This window comes from Solanum lycopersicum, chromosome 9, assembly GCF_036512215.1.
Source record: "Solanum lycopersicum chromosome 9, SLM_r2.1".
Lineage (NCBI taxonomy): Eukaryota > Viridiplantae > Streptophyta > Magnoliopsida > Solanales > Solanaceae > Solanum > Solanum lycopersicum.
This window is the reverse complement of record NC_090808.1, coordinates 64606328-64624357: the sequence shown is the minus strand read 5'-3', so window position 1 is coordinate 64624357 and position 18030 is coordinate 64606328. Positions and strand designations below refer to the sequence as shown.

General features: G+C 32.3%; 4 protein-coding genes across 6 annotated transcripts; 3 read left to right on the top strand and 1 right to left on the bottom strand.

The window, feature by feature from the left end:
- The first annotated feature begins 434 nt into the window (after positions 1-434).
- Positions 435-1584, top strand: LOC101260761 (uncharacterized). Its single transcript, XM_004247332.5, has 2 exons — positions 435-736; positions 820-1584. Exons 1-2 carry the CDS (start codon positions 560-562, stop codon positions 1204-1206), a joined length of 564 nt encoding a protein of 187 aa, XP_004247380.1. The 5' UTR covers positions 435-559; the 3' UTR covers positions 1207-1584.
- A 310-nt stretch (positions 1585-1894) lies between these two features.
- LOC101261064 (uncharacterized) lies at positions 1895-2914 on the bottom strand. Its single transcript, XM_004247333.5, has 2 exons — positions 2580-2914; positions 1895-2275 (listed from the first exon to the last, which is right to left on the bottom strand). The coding sequence occupies exons 1-2, from the start codon at positions 2661-2663 to the stop codon at positions 2036-2038; spliced, it is 324 nt and encodes a 107-aa protein (XP_004247381.3). The 5' UTR covers positions 2664-2914; the 3' UTR covers positions 1895-2035.
- Positions 2915-6204: 3290 nt separating this feature from the next.
- On the top strand, positions 6205-11878 carry LOC101261361 (protein FAR1-RELATED SEQUENCE 11-like). Of its 3 annotated transcripts, none has more exons than XM_010328258.4 (5): positions 6272-6419; positions 7702-8753; positions 9786-10229; positions 10328-11227; positions 11388-11878. In XM_010328258.4, exons 2-4 carry the CDS (start codon positions 7785-7787, stop codon positions 11186-11188), a joined length of 2274 nt encoding a protein of 757 aa, XP_010326560.2. In that variant the 5' UTR covers positions 6272-6419; positions 7702-7784; the 3' UTR covers positions 11189-11227; positions 11388-11878. The 3 variants fall into 3 exon arrangements, with proteins under 3 accessions (XP_004247382.2, XP_010326560.2, XP_069144833.1); XM_069288732.1 differs by having other exon boundaries at positions 6305-6419; positions 7623-8753; XM_004247334.5 differs by having other exon boundaries at positions 6205-6419; positions 10328-11878.
- Positions 11879-15222: 3344 nt separating this feature from the next.
- On the top strand, positions 15223-17657 carry LOC101256518 (uncharacterized). The gene is made up of 3 exons (XM_004247483.4): positions 15223-15729; positions 16259-16639; positions 17135-17657. Exons 1-3 carry the CDS (start codon positions 15324-15326, stop codon positions 17500-17502), a joined length of 1155 nt encoding a protein of 384 aa, XP_004247531.2. The 5' UTR covers positions 15223-15323; the 3' UTR covers positions 17503-17657.
- Positions 17658-18030: the final 373 nt, after the last annotated feature.

The window sequence follows — 18030 nt, the reverse complement described above, 5'->3', positions numbered from 1 at the left end:
CTCATCCCTTTCTTCTTAGTGTGTTCTTAAATTCCCTTTCAGTTTTTAAATTACTTTGTAATTCCAATTACAAGTTTGTGAATAGATTTATTGATCGTTTGAATTTGAATTATGTGGATCTTGCTATTGGGTTTGCTACTCAATGTCTTGGTAAGGTGCACATGATAAATTTAAACTATATACTTTGGAACGAAGCAAATAACTTTGTTTCAAAACATGAGTCAATAATAATCTTTTTTCTTATGGTTATAATAGACATTTTAGTAGTTTTGTTTTCCAACTTATTCCTAGCTAAGTTGTAAACCACACAAATATTCTGAGGTGGTTGGTTATATAGTTATACCGTAACTAATTATTCTAACAAAGTATCAAACACCAAACATTACAAATTCTACCTTCCCTTTTTTATAGCATCTATATATATACAACAAAAGAAGGTTCATTTCTTCGCAACGTCTCTATAAACAACTCGACCTGCATTGCAGGGAGGGCAAATTAATTACTACGTCCACCATTGTTCGTTGACAAACAGAGCGAAGCCATAGTTTTGGTGGAAAGGATGACGGAAGAGATAGTCATGAACTCGACCAACAACATTGACAACAACAAAAGAACTCCGATGGATGACATTATTGTCAAACATAAGAAAAAACAGGGTGCTTTTGGCTTTCTCAGAGCTGCATCACTCAAGTTTCGTCGTCGTTCCCTTGATCTAAAACAACAGAAATTTACTCCGGTATGCTTTGAAAATTTCATTATTGTAGACACATATATAGTCGTAATTCACTGATTTTAAATTTCGAATACATACTACAACAGGAACCCGCGCCCCCTGTTGATTCAAAGGGAGAAAATTGGAAAAAACTGGTAGGGTCCATGAGGCCTTTACATCTCCAAGACAACCAATCACCACCGAGTCCTCGTGACACTCAACCACCACCACCGGCAAAAACTACATCACTGCCTGTAGAATTCAGTGAACAATTTTCCTCAATGTACTCTCCAACGCCGTCAACGTCCTCCATTAGCACCATGAGTCAATATGCTTCAGCAAATAATCTACAAGATCTCTACGACGACGATGAAGAGGAAGAGCAAGAAGATCCTGATCAGGTATTTGATGCCATTGGAGGAGATGACATGATTGATGCAAAGGCAGAGAATTTCATTGCTCAATTTTACGAACAAATGAGACTTCAAAAATGATTCAGGCAATTAATCAAACACATACAAGGCATCAACAGAGCGTAATCGTAACCATCAAATCAATTTCCTTCATTTTGTAGTAGTAATGCTTTAAATTTAATTTTACTACTTCTTTTTTTTAGCAAAAGGTATAATATTTCACAATTAACGTAGAAATATCACTGCCTTTTTTGCTTTAATGTCTCTTAGATATCTACGGTTAATTCGTTCCAAAAGGAGCAGAATTTTTCTCTCTCTCAATATCAAGAAACTAGTGAAAGAAAATCCAAATTATTTATGTTCTTTCATTATGTTTGTTCTAAATTGCTGAGGAAATTACGATGGATTACATCGTAATTAAAGGATATGTATCGAAATCTAAGAGAATTTTTTGTTTAAGATACAATTGTTGTTGCTCTCTTATTTTGCTCATATTCGTTGCCAAATTTTGGCCCAAGTTGGGTCTTCAATTTTATAAATCTACTATCAAAGTTACCATATATCTTGAAAAATGATAAATCAATTTCATAGATTTGATAATCAAAAAATCATAACAATAAAATTTGGCAAACCATTAACTAGAGGAATAATGACTTAAAACTTCTAAGGAAAAAATAATCTCAATTTTTAAATAACATGCAAACAAATTAGATTTTCAATTTGCAAAAAAAAAAAAAAAAAAAAGCCATCCCCTAAGTACTATATGAAATTAGACCAATCATCTCTATGTTTCCACCCTCCTCAAACGAATGAAGAGACGACGAAACATTCGATGCATAAAATATCTCGTATTAATAAAGTTGGAGTGCTTAAAACATCTTATGTTAGTAGAGTCGGAAATGATAATGAATCAATATCCATGGATGATTTCAGAGCATTTATTTTTGAACCATCTTAGTCCATTTCTAATTGAAGTTTTGACCTTTCCTTCAATAGTGTAAACTTTGTACTTAGCTATTCTCTTTCGTCTCTTCATCTCTGGATCATTGAATCCCCATGGCTTATTCGACGATGGCGCTGCTGCCACCTGACTCGGCCACGTTCCCTTGCTCGTTACCCCAGCCAGATCCGGTGACCGAGCCCGATTTACCTATACCGTATAGGTGAACAGCCAGAATTTTCATTAAGAAAATTTAAAGTATAAAAACATGAAAAAACAACATTTATTATATTTAATGGACCAAACATTTAGATAAGCTTATTTTTACCATGTAGATACTCAAATAAACCGCTTGCGTTCCTAGCTTCCTAATTTAAGGGGTGTTATTTGAACTTCATCAAAATTATAGGTTTAAAAATAATTATTCCTTTTATTTGCATATACATATATTTATCTTTGGATAATTAAAAAAAAATATTAGGTTCAGTTGAACATTCGCGTTACTAATAATTACCTGGTTGATGTTGAACCCCTTTCCGCTAATGATCTCCAATCTCCGGTCATCGGAACATCGGAAACTCGGCCGGAACTCTTCCATATGTAATCGTAGACTATATATATTATATGAAAGTGCAAAATGTAAACTTGCCAAGAGGATATAGAAAAATTCAAGAATACATTTGGGAATGTGAAATGGTAATATTGTAATAGGCTTTCTAAATAAACTATTACAAACAATTTATTTTTTTCAAAAAAAAAAAAAGTGAGACACCTGTAACACGGAACAGTACTTTAGCTGTAATTGGGCTAATTTATTTTTTTCAGATTAGATTCTGTAATGGTGGTAACCCAGTACTCGATGACACTTTAATTTTATTTATTTATTTGCAGCATTATTTAAATAGGGTATTTTTATGACTATTTGGTACTATGGTGTTAAAATTAATTTAGAAAAATAATAATGCTAGGGATTTATTATTATGTCGTGCAAACCTCGATGGTATCGATCTTGTCACCTTAAAAGTAATCATAATTAATTTTGGTTGGCCATGATGAGAGAAGTCCACAATTATTCTAGTTACACCAAAAGGGTATCCAAAGTGATGATTAATACTTTTAATTAATAAAATTAATAAATATGACTATAAGAATTTCATGCACATTAGTTAGAATATTCATTGAACATAGTTGTAAAGTTCTAAAATAACTACTTCGTTTAATTTAATAAAAATACTCCTTTTTGGCAAGATTTTAATTTGAGTTTACACGTGACTTGTCTAAGACCACGTAATTAAAAGTTATGTTAGTATATTTGATATAACTATAATTTAGAACCATAAAATTAATTTTTATTTATTTATTTTTTCAAACATTATGTCAAAACTACATGACAAAGAAATTATTTAGATTTGAAACGATTTTATTTTATTTTGGTTTTAAATTGAGTATAAAAATGCCATTAGCCTATTGAAAATAATCTAAATTCTGTTTTCCTTCCATCTATAAAAAAAATGATTTAAATTTATCTTCATTGATAAAAATTAACCTCAAAATATTACTATATACTTCTTTCATTTTATATATTAATTTAATTTTTGATATATTTTTTATTTTTTAAATTAATTTATATTTAATTTTTAAGATTATTTTAAAATTTTTAATTTTATCCTTTATTATTTAATATTAAAATTAATAATTAATTAATATTCAATTATTTTAACATATAAAATTCAATTAATATGAAATAAAAAAAATAGCCCGATTAATTCAGATATATATTGATAGCGTAAAAGATTTGTCAATCCACTAATTTTGGTCAAAGACACTCATGCCCACAAAACACCGGTCTCCAACACCAATCATACTTCCCAAGACATTTTAGCTAGTTGATACTTCCATAAAAGAAAATTGTGGTAGTGTAATATAAATAGGTTCTACTTTTAAAGTTATTAGATTCTAATATAAATATTGAATATTAAATGTCAATTAAATAATTAATATAAAAATATCGCAGCCACTAATTCCAATTGATTTTACATCTAGTTAACACAATTATTTCAACCTTTAATATAGGTGAAATCTCAAAAATTTAATCTCAATGATTATCAAACAATTAAATTTTGAGTGAGTAATTGGTACTATTCATGAGTTGCGTCATGTGAAATAATAGTATCTAGTCAATTCAAATTCGACATACATCTGTCATCTTTTAATTTCGTTAAAAAAAGATATTTTTCATCATAAAAGACCATTGATGTCAAGTAGGTAGAAGAATGAACTTTTAAGGATAACCGGGGTTAAGTTTATCTTAGATTACGCCATATAAGCCAAGTTTGAAAGTCATCGAGCTCTCACCTCTTTTAATGAGAGTCTGTCTCATTCCTAACTATTTATCATTCAATAAATGATCGATAAATAATTTATTAATATAAATATGATTTAATTTAATTGTTTGATACTTTATAATTCTACATAACAAAGTATTCAAATGATATTTACTCTTGCCATTTTGAGAGATTTTATCCTTAATCCTTCCAGAAAAAACTATTCAAACCTTAAGAGTATTCGAGTCCGTGTTCTTTGTTATAATTCACCTCAAATTAAAAGTCTAAAAACTATTCATACCTTAAGAGTATTCGAGTGCGCGTTCTTTGTTATAATTCACCTCAAATTAAAAATTCTTTCTCACACACACATATAAGTCTTGTGTCGTTGCATTCATTTTCAAATATATTTCTAATGGTTAATTGAAACTCATGAATACGAGAGACATTTTTGTCATTTATAAAAAAAATAAATCCATCACAATTCAAATCCTAATGTCTTATAGAGAATAGCAGAAGAAAAAATATAATTGAGAGACCTTCTACTAACCCAAGATCGTTAATTAAGATCGAAAGATTCAACTGAAAAGAGAATTAGAAAGAAGATGTGTATTTTTGAATAAGAGAACTTTGTTATTTAAGAAAACTCTTTGATTTAGGTTTGTTTTTGGTTGGTTACAAAATTACTATACTTGTGTAAGAATGATTCTAAATACTTTTTTAGCTATATATACAACAACAATCTAGATAACCTTATCTTCTATCTATTTAATAAAAATGTAAATATTCTTATAATTAATCCCAAATATCTAATTTTTTAAAACAAATTCATTTGGTAGAGTGTATTAAAAAAATAATGCATGTATTAGCTTTGTGTATTACTAGTACCTTGTTTGGTACTCTTTTTCAACCTATTTATAAACTATATTGTGCATTAAGGTGTGTATGACTAATACCATGGATTTCTAAGCATTAACAATGCAATGCTTTTGATGCATGCGTTAACTCAATTAAAAATTATATATATATATATATATATATATATATATATTCCACTCTAATAGTGAAGTGTATCTTTGTAAATAATTTTCTTAATGCAATGCATTTTATTTTTAATGCATTAAATCAAACAATGCATAAATATAATCTATTTATAATTAATGTAAGCATAACTAATACATGATTGCTATTGCAAGCATTACAAATACACTTTATTTTGCATTATATTAATACACTCTATTAAACAACCTCTTACACTATTCTTAGATAATCAAGTAGCTAGGAATCGTTTGGCTTGAATACAAGTTATGATGAGTTAAGTTGTGCTGAAATTATTTTTTATTGAGTGTCTGGTTTGTTATTTTCAAAATAATATACATCACATAAAATTTAAGAACAAATAATTTGTTTACAAAAATACCATTTTATGAATGTGAAAAATGATGTATAAAAAAGGTTTAAAAGGATACCTTTGTCCCGGGATGAGCTATCCCAAAATTACTGTACCGTCCAAGGGGAGGGATAACTTATTCCGATGCTAGCTAGTAATCCCAAAATAAGTTAGCCTTAACTTGCCAGTCAAACAACAAATCAAGTGGTACTATAATTTAATCTCACGACTATTTAGTGTCAACCTCGATTACCTTCAAAAAATCATCTTAATTTTTCATGCTTCTTCTCTATTGCAGGAAGGCTAAACCTACGGATGACACCTCATGTCTGATCTCGATGTGTTATTTTAACACTTATTTGCTAAGTTCGTGCCAACTTTAGATACCAAAAGATATTTAAATCTTTTTCCTAAAATACCTTTGTATAATTTTTACTAGTAAAATATTCCTTTTGGATAAATATTTACGTTTTTGCCCTAACATATTAAACTGGACTACGGGGGTAAACCTGGCTTTACTCAAATCTCACAGTTGTTCAGTCGATTCCCGGCAACTCCATCTGTGCCAGTTCTGTGCCGCTCCGCCGTGGTTTCCACCGGCGTTCGTGTTCGACTTCTCCGGCGACTTCTCCAACCCAAGGTATTCTTGTTATTCTATTCTTAGCTTGTGTAGATAGAGTTTGTGGATATTTGAAGCTTAATTTGTTAGCTGATTTATGTGCCAGGCCGGCTGTGCTAGCTATTGTTCTATGCCACAATCACAAACTACGGAATGAGATATATTAATTTCCTGTAACTGTTCTGCTCTATTCGGGCTCATTTTATGTGGTGTGTTGATTATTTGTGAAAATTTCTTTATCTGATATCTAATTTATTGTACTATGCTTCTCTGGAATTTGAAATATTGGTTTATTAATAGAGCGACTTGAAATGGCTTACTGCGCCAGTGTAAAAGCATTCATGGTATTCATGTTCTATTTTACTTTAGGAACTAATTTACTAAAAAGTACAATTAGTAGAATTGATAAATTTTGGCAGTTCTTCTTCAAATTGTTTTGTCTCCTTAAGGGCCTACGAGAGAGCTATGTGCGAAGCTAACAAGAAGATGTTTTGATGATTAACAAATGATTAGTAAGACATACTCACTCTGTCCCAATTAATGTGATGTTATTTGACGTGGCTTGAAGTTTAAGAAAGAAAGAAAGAATTTTAAAATTTGTCGTCTAAAATAAGTCATAGATATTTGTGAGGCTATAATTATCTCAAGTGTTAAATGAGCATTTTGAAGTTAATTTGTTACTACTAAATATACAAATGTGTCATTTTCTTTAGACTTGCTAGAAAAGAAAGTGTCACCGAGGGAGTAACAAACATATGCAAAGAACCAGGTGTCATACATGTCTCAAATAGAACGGGTAGTAGTTATGACAAAGAACTTCTTTAACATGTTTACTACAAGAGATGCTATCAAGAGTTTACTACAAGGAGTGTTTACAAGTTCCCCCGAGTATTATCTATGTTCAGATTTGATTAGGGATAAGCATATTGATATGTTTAGTTTCTTTATGACTATTTTTATTGTATTATGAAAAATCCTCGTGAAGTACATTTAGATTTGGGTATATCAAGGAAAATGAAGGATCCATGTAACACAGGGTATAGTTGCTCTTCACATAGTATTTGATAAATTGAAGCCTGCTTTCAGCCTGCAACAATAGATATCCTTTTACAGGCTGCATGATAATAATCATGATGATCATGCCTTAATTTTTAGCACTTCAATGATAATCTAAGTGGTTCAGAACCTTCATGACACTAGACTCTTTTCTTCTTTTGTTTTCAGTTTTGTGCTTTTGCCTTCTGATCCATATCTTTTCTTTGTGTCTTCCTCTCCTCTCTGCAACATTGGATGTTTTATACAGCTCGCTCTGCATTACTGGCTGCATATATAGCTTGTGAAGATGGTATTATCATATCCATAATCCGACTTTTCTAGAATTGGGAAATGCCCGAAATAACAAACATAGCAAAAGAAACATTTGAAAATGGGACAGATTCATCTCAGGATGACACTGGCACTGTTGAGGAAATGCCTGAGGATACAATCTTACAACGACAAACGTCTGTGAACCTTATTCCTTTCATTGGTCAGAGGTTTGTATCACAGGACGCTGCATATGAATTTTACTGTAGCTTTGGTAAGCAATGCGGCTTCTCAATTAGACGTCATCGTACTCGGGGGAAGGATGGAGTTGGTAGGGGCATTACAAGAAGGGATTTTACATGCCATCGTGGTGGCTATCCACAACTAAAGCCTTCAGACGATGGCAAGCTGCAAAGGAATCGAAAATCATCACGTTGTGGGTGCCAGGCATTCATGAGAATTGTTAAAAGAGCAGATCATAATGTCCCTGAATGGCGGATTACAGGTTTCAGCAATGTTCATAACCATGAACTTTTAAAGTCAACTGAGATGCAGCTTATTCCTGCCTACTGCACCATGTCTCCTGATGACAAGAGTCGCATTTGCATGTTTGTGAAAGCTGGGATGTCAGTTCGGCAAATGCTGAGGTTGATGGAGCTAGAGAAGGGAGTTAAGTTGGGTTGTTTACCCTTCACAGAGGTCGATGTCAGACACTTCCTACAATCTTTTAGAAATGTGGACCAGGATAATGACCCTATTGACCTTCTCAAAATGTGCAAGGAGATGAAAGACAAAGACCTGAAATTCAAATACGACTACAAGATAGATTGTAATAACAGGTTGGAGCATATTGCCTGGTCTTATGCTTCATCAATGAGGTTATACGAGGATTTTGGTGATGCCATAGTATTTGACACTACTCACCGCTTGGATGCCTATGATATGCTTCTTGGGATATGGATTGGAGTGGATAACCATGGGAGTCATTGTTTCTTTGGTTGTATACTTCTTCGGGATGAAAATATGCGGTCGTTCTCCTGGGCATTGAAGGTATGAAGCTGTGCAATCTTGTTTCTGTACCGTTATACTAATTGCATTTATTAAGTGTTGAATTTTCTTTAAATCCGCTTAATTTTCCAGACCCAAAATGCTTCAAGTGCTTGAAATGCCTATCAGGTGCCTAACAATAGCAGTCTGAGAGAGTTCCCAGAAAATACTGATGAAACTAGTGCAAAAAATATGTGTTTTTCTCCTTGCTCTTACTTATTACTTCATATGTTAAGAAGGAAAAAAGGATTATTCATCAGTTCAGATGTTATGGAGCTATTTAAGATAACTGTATAAATTGGTGATGGAGGAAATAATTGAACTAAATTTTGTAATTAGTGTGCAAGTATTAACATCAGATCAGATTCCAAATTTGAGATATGTTGTTTGATTGTTGAAGTACAAAAGGTCATATATAAGTTGGCAAATACTTCTGAGGCATTAGAAATGTTAGGAAGAAGAGGGTTCGTTCGGCTGTACCCAAATCATAAAAAGTATGAGTATTTTGCAGGGATAAATTAGTTGTTGCACAGGCTTTGTGCAGCTGATATATTACGACATGTTTCAAGCTTAAAAGAAGAATATATCATTTTCTTTATTAAAAAAAGAAGAAGAAGATGTTGCATGCTGCAGCTAGTTGGAAAATCTCTTGCTTGATAAATTATTATTCATTTGTTGGCTTGAGCTTTATAATTTGCTTGACTCGCCTTATCCCAATGACGATTCTTCACCTTGGCTTTGTAATCTTTCTTTGATTTTCCTCTTTTCTGTTTTATGATACAAAACTCACTACTTATATCTTTTTACCAATTATCCCCTCTCCTTATCATCTTTTGTTTGTACATATGTTTGTTACGGGCATAAGGTCTAGCAAGCCATCTCAGTTCCATTCTGGTATGAATAAGCTACAAGCTTAGCTGTAACAATTGCAGATATCTTTGAGATGCGCCTTTCTATCCATAGCTTGCAATTCCTGTGGCTCCATGCTAATACGAATCCCTTTGTTTTGCTTTGTTTCTCTTAAATTTGTGCTAGACATTCTTGGGCTTCATGAATGGCAAGACTCCAGCAACCATGTTGACTGATCAAAACTTGTGGCTCAAAGAAGCCATTGCCACTGAAATGCCAAGAGTAAAACATGCATTTTGCATTTGGAATATAACTTCGAGGTTTTCAGAATGGTTTTCGACACTTCTTGGATCCCAATATGATAATTGGAAGGCTGAGTTCCATCGCCTCTACAATTTACATTCGATTGAGGAATACGAAGTGGGATGGAATGAGATGATCGAAACCTACCAGCTGGATGGAAATAAACACATTGCCAGTTTATATGCTTTACGTTCATACTGGGCACTGCCCTTTTTGAGATCTTTCTTTTTTGCTGGAATGACGAGTACATTTCAGTCGGAGACTATAAATACTTTTATACAGAGGTTTTTGAGTGCTCAATCTATACTTGGTAATTTTGTGGAGCAGGTGTGAGATTCTCACTTAACTTTTGTTTCTTCAAAAGTTTAATTATTACTCATTTGATTCTTCTGCAATTCTTTTTCTGATAACTTAACATTCTGCAGGTTGTTCGTGTTGTAGATGCTAAAGATCAAGCAGGAGCAAAACATAAAGTACAGAGAATTGTTAAAAAGGTTCCCTTGAAAACAGGTTCACCAATAGAATCTCATGCTGCTAATGTTCTTACACCATTTGCCTTCTCAAAACTACAAGAGGAGCTTGTTTTTGCACCACAATATGCATCACTGATGGTAGATGAAAGTTATTTCGTCGTGAGACACCATAAGGAAATGGGAAGGGGTTACAAAGTACTCTGGGTTCCGCATGATGAGTTCATTAGCTGTAGCTGCCATAACTTTGAGTTTACTGGTATTCTCTGCAGGCATGTGCTTCGTGTTCTATCAACAAATAATTGTTTTCACATTCCAGACCGATATCTGCCCATGCGCTGGCGTGAGTTTACATCCTCTGTGGCTAAGCCCACACTCTTATCCCTACCAAGTGATCATTTGGGAAAAGTTCAGTTATTGCAGTCCATGATTTCAACACTGATTAATGAATCAGTTGAAACCGAAGAACGCCTCAATGTTGTTTGTGATGAAGTTTCTACAGTTTTATCTCGCATTAAGGGGTTACCTACAGCATCCAATTCGGGTAATGCTATTGCATATGAGAGCCCATCAGACTCGCTGATTCTTGCAGAGGTTGAGGATTCTGAAGGCATTGGTCAAAGCTTCACTTGCAGCCCTCACGAGTGTATAAATTTGGCAAAGTTAAAAGAGAGAGGATCCAGAGATGGACTGGATTTTTATGGAAAGAGGAGACGTTTCTCCATTCCATGTTGTGGACAGTATGGCCATGATGCAAATGATTGTCCAATGATGGAAGGTGAAGATTTGAATGGAGATAGACTTGGCTTTTTATAGCAGGAATGTTGTGAAATGGAGCTAGGCGCTTTGAATGAAGTAGGGAAATATATACCATTCCTTCTGTTCATAACCGACAGTTTCTCCTCTCTTAATGCAAATGCTTTATACCTTTAAACTTTCGCGACCCAAACAATCGACTCTTAATATGCTGGAATACCACTTTCTGACCTACATTCTTTTTTTGTAACAAATGAAGGTCCTCCTTTCAGGGATCAAAGAAGGAGCGTTCTTATTTCTGTTCTAACAATCTCAACTCCTAAAAGAAGAGGAAAAAGAAGCATTTATGATATAGCACTATGATTCGCATGCCTCAAGGGGAAAACAGAGCGAGGTTAGATGATATAATATTGATATTTAGTTAAAATCCAATTGCTGCTAGATACATGTGATTCTTCTCTTTTCTTTCTCCCCTTCATCCTGTGATAATGGCATTTTGTGTTTGTTTCGATAAATTTTCGATGGTACAAGTTGACTAATGTACAAAAACGCAGGTCTACATTCCACTAGTTGGATATCTATTCTAAGCTTATGTAGTATATATTACGATTTAATACATGTATTCGGTTCAAACAACATTTACAAGCCTACCTATAGGATGTGATACTACTGTTTAGACTGGCACTTGTGATGCCATAACATGATGAAATGAAACATTCTAGTAATTTTGATCTTCATCAGCTAAAGAAACTTTGCTTAGCCTGCTGGGCAATGCCTTAAGATCATTCATGTTCCTGACTTTTCTGGCTCTTCCTCGTCTGCTGCCTGAACCAAACACAGCTCTATGTGCCAACGCTTTGCCTAAAAGCCGGTACTCAGCCCTGGAAGCTTTGCTGTGGTCTTGTTGCCTTGTCTCACCATCATCACACACCTCGTGGTAACCGCTGGTGTTGTAGGTTTCAGAGGCTCCATAAGTTGCTTTCTCAGCCGCCATTATATTAGAAACCACCAAAGGCGGAGGAGTAGGATGGTGGTATGAAGGAAATCAAGAAGTGGATGAACTTTTTTATAATGGGAATAAATGTTTATAAAGAGTTAGGGGTTGAGGACAAAAGACATATATGAATGGGGACGGTTAAATTGGGTCGTTGATGGTGGTATTAAAAAGGTAAAGTTGGAAGAGTTTTGAAGCAAAGTTTCATATAGCCGAAAGGTTACATCTTACGCTAATCCTATTGCATGCATTTATTAATGTCTCTTAAGTAATAAGGAATAATATATTACACTTATAAAAATGCCTTCATCATAGTGCTTCCTTTAATAATTTGCTGCCTTCATCATCATAGTTTTACTGTATCTTCATTTTATCACTAGAAGCATAGGTAGAGAGACTGAGTCGGGATTTGAAGTTCATGGGTTATGAATTTGCCATTGAAGCTATATCTCGTTTCGTTTTATTTACTGCTTTAAAATTGTATATCCATCCATCAAAATAATAGTTTAAGCGAATATAATTATTTTTGACCGTCCAAGTAAATGTGTAACTTGCCCTGACAACAAAGTATTAGTGGGATAGCCCTTTTTAGGTTACAAGAATCTCATTTTTGTCTTAATGGAGAGGATGCTTGTGCTTGACACTAAAACAATTCCTTATCTACCATCCTAAAAATTAGTATATTTCTTTATAAGATGGTAATGGAACCAGAGCATTTGTTCTTTTTTTTAACTACTTTACCCTTCTTTTTCACCTTATCTAGTGCTTTCTACAACTTTCATCCTCACCATATTCCCACATTTTGGCCCCACTGTTAGTAGCTCAAGCCTAAAAGTTTTTTTTTTCTTCGTAAATAGTTATAGTTTAGAATATAGTTATGAAACATAGCTACAGTTTTCATATTTACGAATCGTAACTAGTAGTTGTATCAAGCTGGTATCGGTCAGGGGCAAAGGCTATCAAATAAGAGTTTGTATTTAGGTGGCTAGTATTAGTTGAGTATCAACGTGTATTATAAAAACATGGAAAGAAACGTATCACCATACACGTGTATGTGATCTATTTACTACAAAAATTTAGTATGTAGCTACGTTCCGTAAATTTTTAAAAATGTCATGTAGTATAATTTATAAAGACATTTATATCAACGTGTATTATAAAAACATGGAAAGAAATGTATCACCATACACGTGTATATTATGTATTTACTACAAAATTTAGTATGTAGCTATGTTCCGTAAATTTTTAAAAATGTCATGTATTATAATTTATAAAGACATTTAAAGTGTTTGCAATTTTTCAATTTTAATTTGGTATGCTAATCAATGGTTTTAATTATAGTATTAATATGTTTTTCTTTCTTTTTTTTTTTATTTAAAAGCAACCATTTGAGAAAGGATTTAAGTCGTATGCACTCACGTTCTAATGAGCTTTCGTTATTCCATGGATATGATAGTGAATATTTTTTCACGTTATCGGTGCATATCGAACTAAATTTTTTGAGAAAATACGCATGCAGCTTGAATGGACAGTGGATTTGTCGATACATATACAGCATACTGAACAAAATAGTTAAGGATATTGTGAATGAAGAAAAAAAAATTGTATATCCACAATTTTTTTCATATACAAGTGTACAAGTGTCACTTTAATTGTAGCTGTGTCACTTTAATTGTAGCTATACCAAATCAATGTAGGGATAATATAGGTTTGAAAGTAAACGATTGCCACTTAATTTTGGAGCAAAGTTAGGTGTGAGTTCGTGGATTCGGATGAACCAAATAGCTTTTCTGTAGACTTAATATCTGTAGTAGAAAATTAAGAAATAATTTATGAACACCTAATAAATTAATTGACAGCTTAATGATAAGGAATGAAAAGAAAATTTAGGACCATCAAATTCCTACATTGATATCGCCGCTGCTTTAACTTTAGTTAGTAACTATATACTTTTTCATTATATTGCTCATCGACTACATGTTTTCTTGTTACTATTAATTATCTTTTGTATTTTTATCAGGTCTTTTTCTAGTTTTTTTTTTGTTTCGAGCCGATAGTCTATCAAAAATAACCTTAGATCCTCACTTTATGTAAAATACATTGAATATATTATTGCAGACGATACAAAACATGTTCAAAAGTTTCCCAGTGTACTATTCATGGCTTGAAGGTTCTTAGAAACTTCCTAGTGAGCAAAATGAAACGATAAAATGAGTAGCCGTTGACCGTTGTGGCGCAAAACAAACACTGCGTCATTGGTGGTTCAATTTCTTGTTCCCGTTACAATTTTTTTTTAAGTTCGTCCAAATAAGAATATCACCTTTTTATGATCACAAAGATAGATTGAATCTAAGTTCTATTTTACTCTTACTAAAATAATTTATAGTTAAATAAATGTCTAAAAAAATTTTGATCATGAATTTTAAATGTCTTTTTTTTCCTTAAATTATGTCAGTCAAATGATGTCACATAAATTGAGATAGAGGAAATAGGCTCCTATATCCAGAGAGAGAATCAAAATTTGAACTCTATCGATTAAAATTTAGGATAGTGACATCAAGACATGTTTGAACATGCGATATAAAATCATGATTTGAAATTAGATTAATTTAAAGTTAAAATTATTTTTGAACAAGAAATTTAAATTTCGTAATAAACATAAAAACCCTATAGGTCGTAAAACTATCAATACTTACTGAATTTTTATACAATCTCACTAAATGATCAAATCATAGTTCATAAGCAAGATATCTAAATATCCTAAAGCGTCATCCTTCCTCTTAAAAAATAGTTACTACTAACAAATTATTATTTAGTATAATCTTTTCACATGGTATGAGAATAATCTCTTTTGTAAAAGATACTATCTTTCTAAAAATTATAAAATACAAACTTATGAATCAAGCTTTATATGTTAAAATTTTGAAATACCAATTCATGTTTTTTTTAGAGAATTCGATATTTGAAATCATGATTATACATCGCCTGTTCAAATGCAAGCTAAGTACTAATAACTAAATTCTGAATTTAATATTTAGAATTTCTTGATAAAAATATCAAGTTATGATCGGAAAAGATACGTAATTTCTGGCTCAGCCATGCTTGTAAGTTGTACCAAGCCAGTAGTGACAAGACCTACTTTAAATAGCAATGCAAATTAGCTCCTGTAGCCTCACACGAGAAAAAAACTAGTGCTATACAATGAGGGATGAAAGTTTTGATCTTAACAAACAAGATGAAGAAAGTAGAGCAATGAATTATTGGTGGAGATTAGCATCAAAATTTGATGAGTGTATAAAATTCAACTTTGAAAAAATACAAAATTTATCAAAATTGACACCAATACTAAAAGTGCTTAGAGAAATGGAGAGGCTATATTTGATGTCAATTGAGAGTTTTGATGAGCTTAGACAAAAGCTAATGTCTTATAAAGTAGGTGATTTTTGGGTGCCAATTGGTGGAATTAACAAAGAGGATTTGGATATTCCACCTGTGAATACTATATTGTTGGTTGGTTTTCATAATGCTGGCAAAAGTTCACTTGTCAACCTTATGTATAGTGTTCTTGGTCAATCTGGTCTCATCCCTTTTGCTCAAACTTCCTCAGGTTACTTCTCCTTTATTTTTTTTACTTGTCCAGTGATTATCAAATGTTTATTTTCACGTCACTTATGTACGTTTCTTGTTTACGCTTTACTCTTTTGATAACTCGAATTTTGAGGCTTAAATTTGAAAGTGAGGGTGCTTATCTTCTGAACAACTCCCTTTTGTCAATTCTCTCTAAATTTGCTAAAGTATACGACTAAATTAAAAATTTTATTTCTAATATACTGAACAGGTAAAAGAGAACGAAGAGAGTAACTTATAAGGAACATTCGAGATGATATAAAAGAGAAACGTTAGTCCAAAACTAACTCGAATCGCTTATAAGAATCCTATATTGCTTTATTTGTTTCGTTGTATACGATACTCGACATATTTCTCTTATTTAAAAGTTATTTAATGTTGTATATTTTGTACTTTATGCATTGTCTAACTGTCAAGGACGTGTTTTTATAGCCATAAAATACCACAAATTTTGTACATATCAATATTTTTTCTTTTTAAAACTTTAATTCTTGTAAAAAAAATCATAGGAAATGATTGTGGTTACACGACATTAACGATGGAGGAACACAATGTGCTAAGATCAACACGAAGTGGATTCTGCATCTACGATACGAGGGGTTTCGATTATGATAGAGTTGATGAAGCTCTTCTAGAATTGAAAGAATGGATGGCTCCTGATGGAGTACACCATAAGAAGCTGTGTTCCAGACAAGAGGATCATCTACTTTTACCAATGTTAAATAATGAATTGGAGGATGCTTCTTCCTCAATGTTCATAAAGAGAAGTGTCAATTGTGTTATGGTGGTGGTTAATGCTTATGAAATATACAAGTCTCTCAAACTTGATGATTTTAAGCCATTGGATGCATTGAAGCAACTTTATTGCTCATCTTCACTCAACAAATCTAGTGAGTTTTAATTATTAATTTTCTCTCGTTACTCTATTACACATCTTCACTCATTTAGTCAGGTATCCTATCTGTTCTATTTTAACTGTCGCTTCAGCTTAAAAGATGTCACGTCCCCATAAATTTAAGATCAAAGTTTAGAACTAGTATTTGATTTCAACTATGCTCTTGACATTAAATAAGTAGTCATTTTAATATTGCTCAATCCTCAATAAATAATTTTTTTTAATGGAATGAAAGGGGTGAGTTATAGTCCATTTATATCGTAGTGATGTGATAAGTGATCTCATATACATGGTGGGATAATTAATCCTGAAATAACTTATTCCTAACCAAATGACCCTAAATGTCAGATAAAAATAACTTGTTATGCTCTTGAATTCTTAGATCTCTATTAACACTTGTTATAGTAATAAAACAAAAGTATTTTTTAAAATAAAGCATCAGTATATAGAAGTTAAAACTCAGATATTCATTTTGTTATTCGTATTGCAGATGGGAACCCCATATTGATTTCAACTCATGGAGACAAGTTATCAACTGAGGATCGAATCGATTGTCGATTGAAAATATGCAAACATCTTGGTGCCTCAGAGACTAATGGAATATATGATATAGTTTGTGTAACAGAATATGGATTATTAGCAGATGAATATGATCCAATCTCAGCATATTCTGTTACTGAAGCTGTTTACAGATCATTACTTAGCTCAGACAGAGCCCAACTTGTCAAGAAAACATTCAAGGATTGGGCATTATTTGCATTGTCATGTCTTATGTGCTTTATAGCCACTGTTTTTGCCTTTCTGGCCCATATTTTCAATGTTTTGGCCCAAAAACATAAAGGCAACTTAAAATGGTGAAGAATAAGCCAAATATTTGCATTTTCTCTTAATTATCATGTCCTAATAACTATATATGTTTTCAATAGCTATGCATGGTTTGATTGTATCTGTTTAGTTATGAGCAAGGGTATGTAATAAGTTTGCTTTGATAATATTGTCTATTGTTGTTATTAGGGGCGGATATTTCGACAATTCAGATTGATTTTCTTATTTAAGAATTTAGAATTAAAAATATCGAAATCTAAGATCAATTATACATTAATTGAGATAATTATTTTGAAACTTTCGACTTTTGAGCTTATTAATTGAATTTCTTTTCTTCCTCTTTATAAAAATGAACATCCCAATTAAGTATTCACATCAAATTTATCCGTTTTCCCTTTAATCTTTTTTTTACAAATTTCGGTGTTAATTAAATTACTCCTACAAATTTGATTTTTTTTTTGGCTTCTCCAATCTATATAAGAGAACGATTCAACTCGCGCTAATTAGTTGGTGCTTTTTTTTTTTTAATGACAAGGGAAACTTGTAGTCGCTATTTCTTGA

Bases quoted from the DNA above. Each gene is read 5' to 3' on its own strand.
- LOC101260761 (XM_004247332.5), top strand. From the start codon at position 560: ATGACGGAAGAGATAGTCATGAACTCGACCAACAACATTGACAACAAC. The intron at 737-819 runs GTATGCTTTGAA...ATACTACAACAG, and splicing joins AACAACAGAAATTTACTCCG to GAACCCGCGCCCCCTGTTGA.
- LOC101261064 (XM_004247333.5), bottom strand. From the start codon at position 2,663: ATGGAAGAGTTCCGGCCGAGTTTCCGATGTTCCGATGACCGGAGATTG. The intron at 2,276-2,579 runs GTAATTATTAGT...TATACGGTATAG, and splicing joins AGGGGTTCAACATCAACCAG to GTAAATCGGGCTCGGTCACC.
- LOC101261361 (XM_004247334.5), top strand. From the start codon at position 7,785: ATGCCCGAAATAACAAACATAGCAAAAGAAACATTTGAAAATGGGACA. The intron at 8,754-9,785 runs GTATGAAGCTGT...AATTTGTGCTAG, and splicing joins CGTTCTCCTGGGCATTGAAG to ACATTCTTGGGCTTCATGAA. The intron at 10,230-10,327 runs GTGTGAGATTCT...AACATTCTGCAG, and splicing joins TTGGTAATTTTGTGGAGCAG to GTTGTTCGTGTTGTAGATGC.
- LOC101256518 (XM_004247483.4), top strand. From the start codon at position 15,324: ATGAGGGATGAAAGTTTTGATCTTAACAAACAAGATGAAGAAAGTAGA. The intron at 15,730-16,258 runs GTTACTTCTCCT...AAAAAATCATAG, and splicing joins TTTTGCTCAAACTTCCTCAG to GAAATGATTGTGGTTACACG. The intron at 16,640-17,134 runs GTGAGTTTTAAT...TTCGTATTGCAG, and splicing joins ATCTTCACTCAACAAATCTA to ATGGGAACCCCATATTGATT.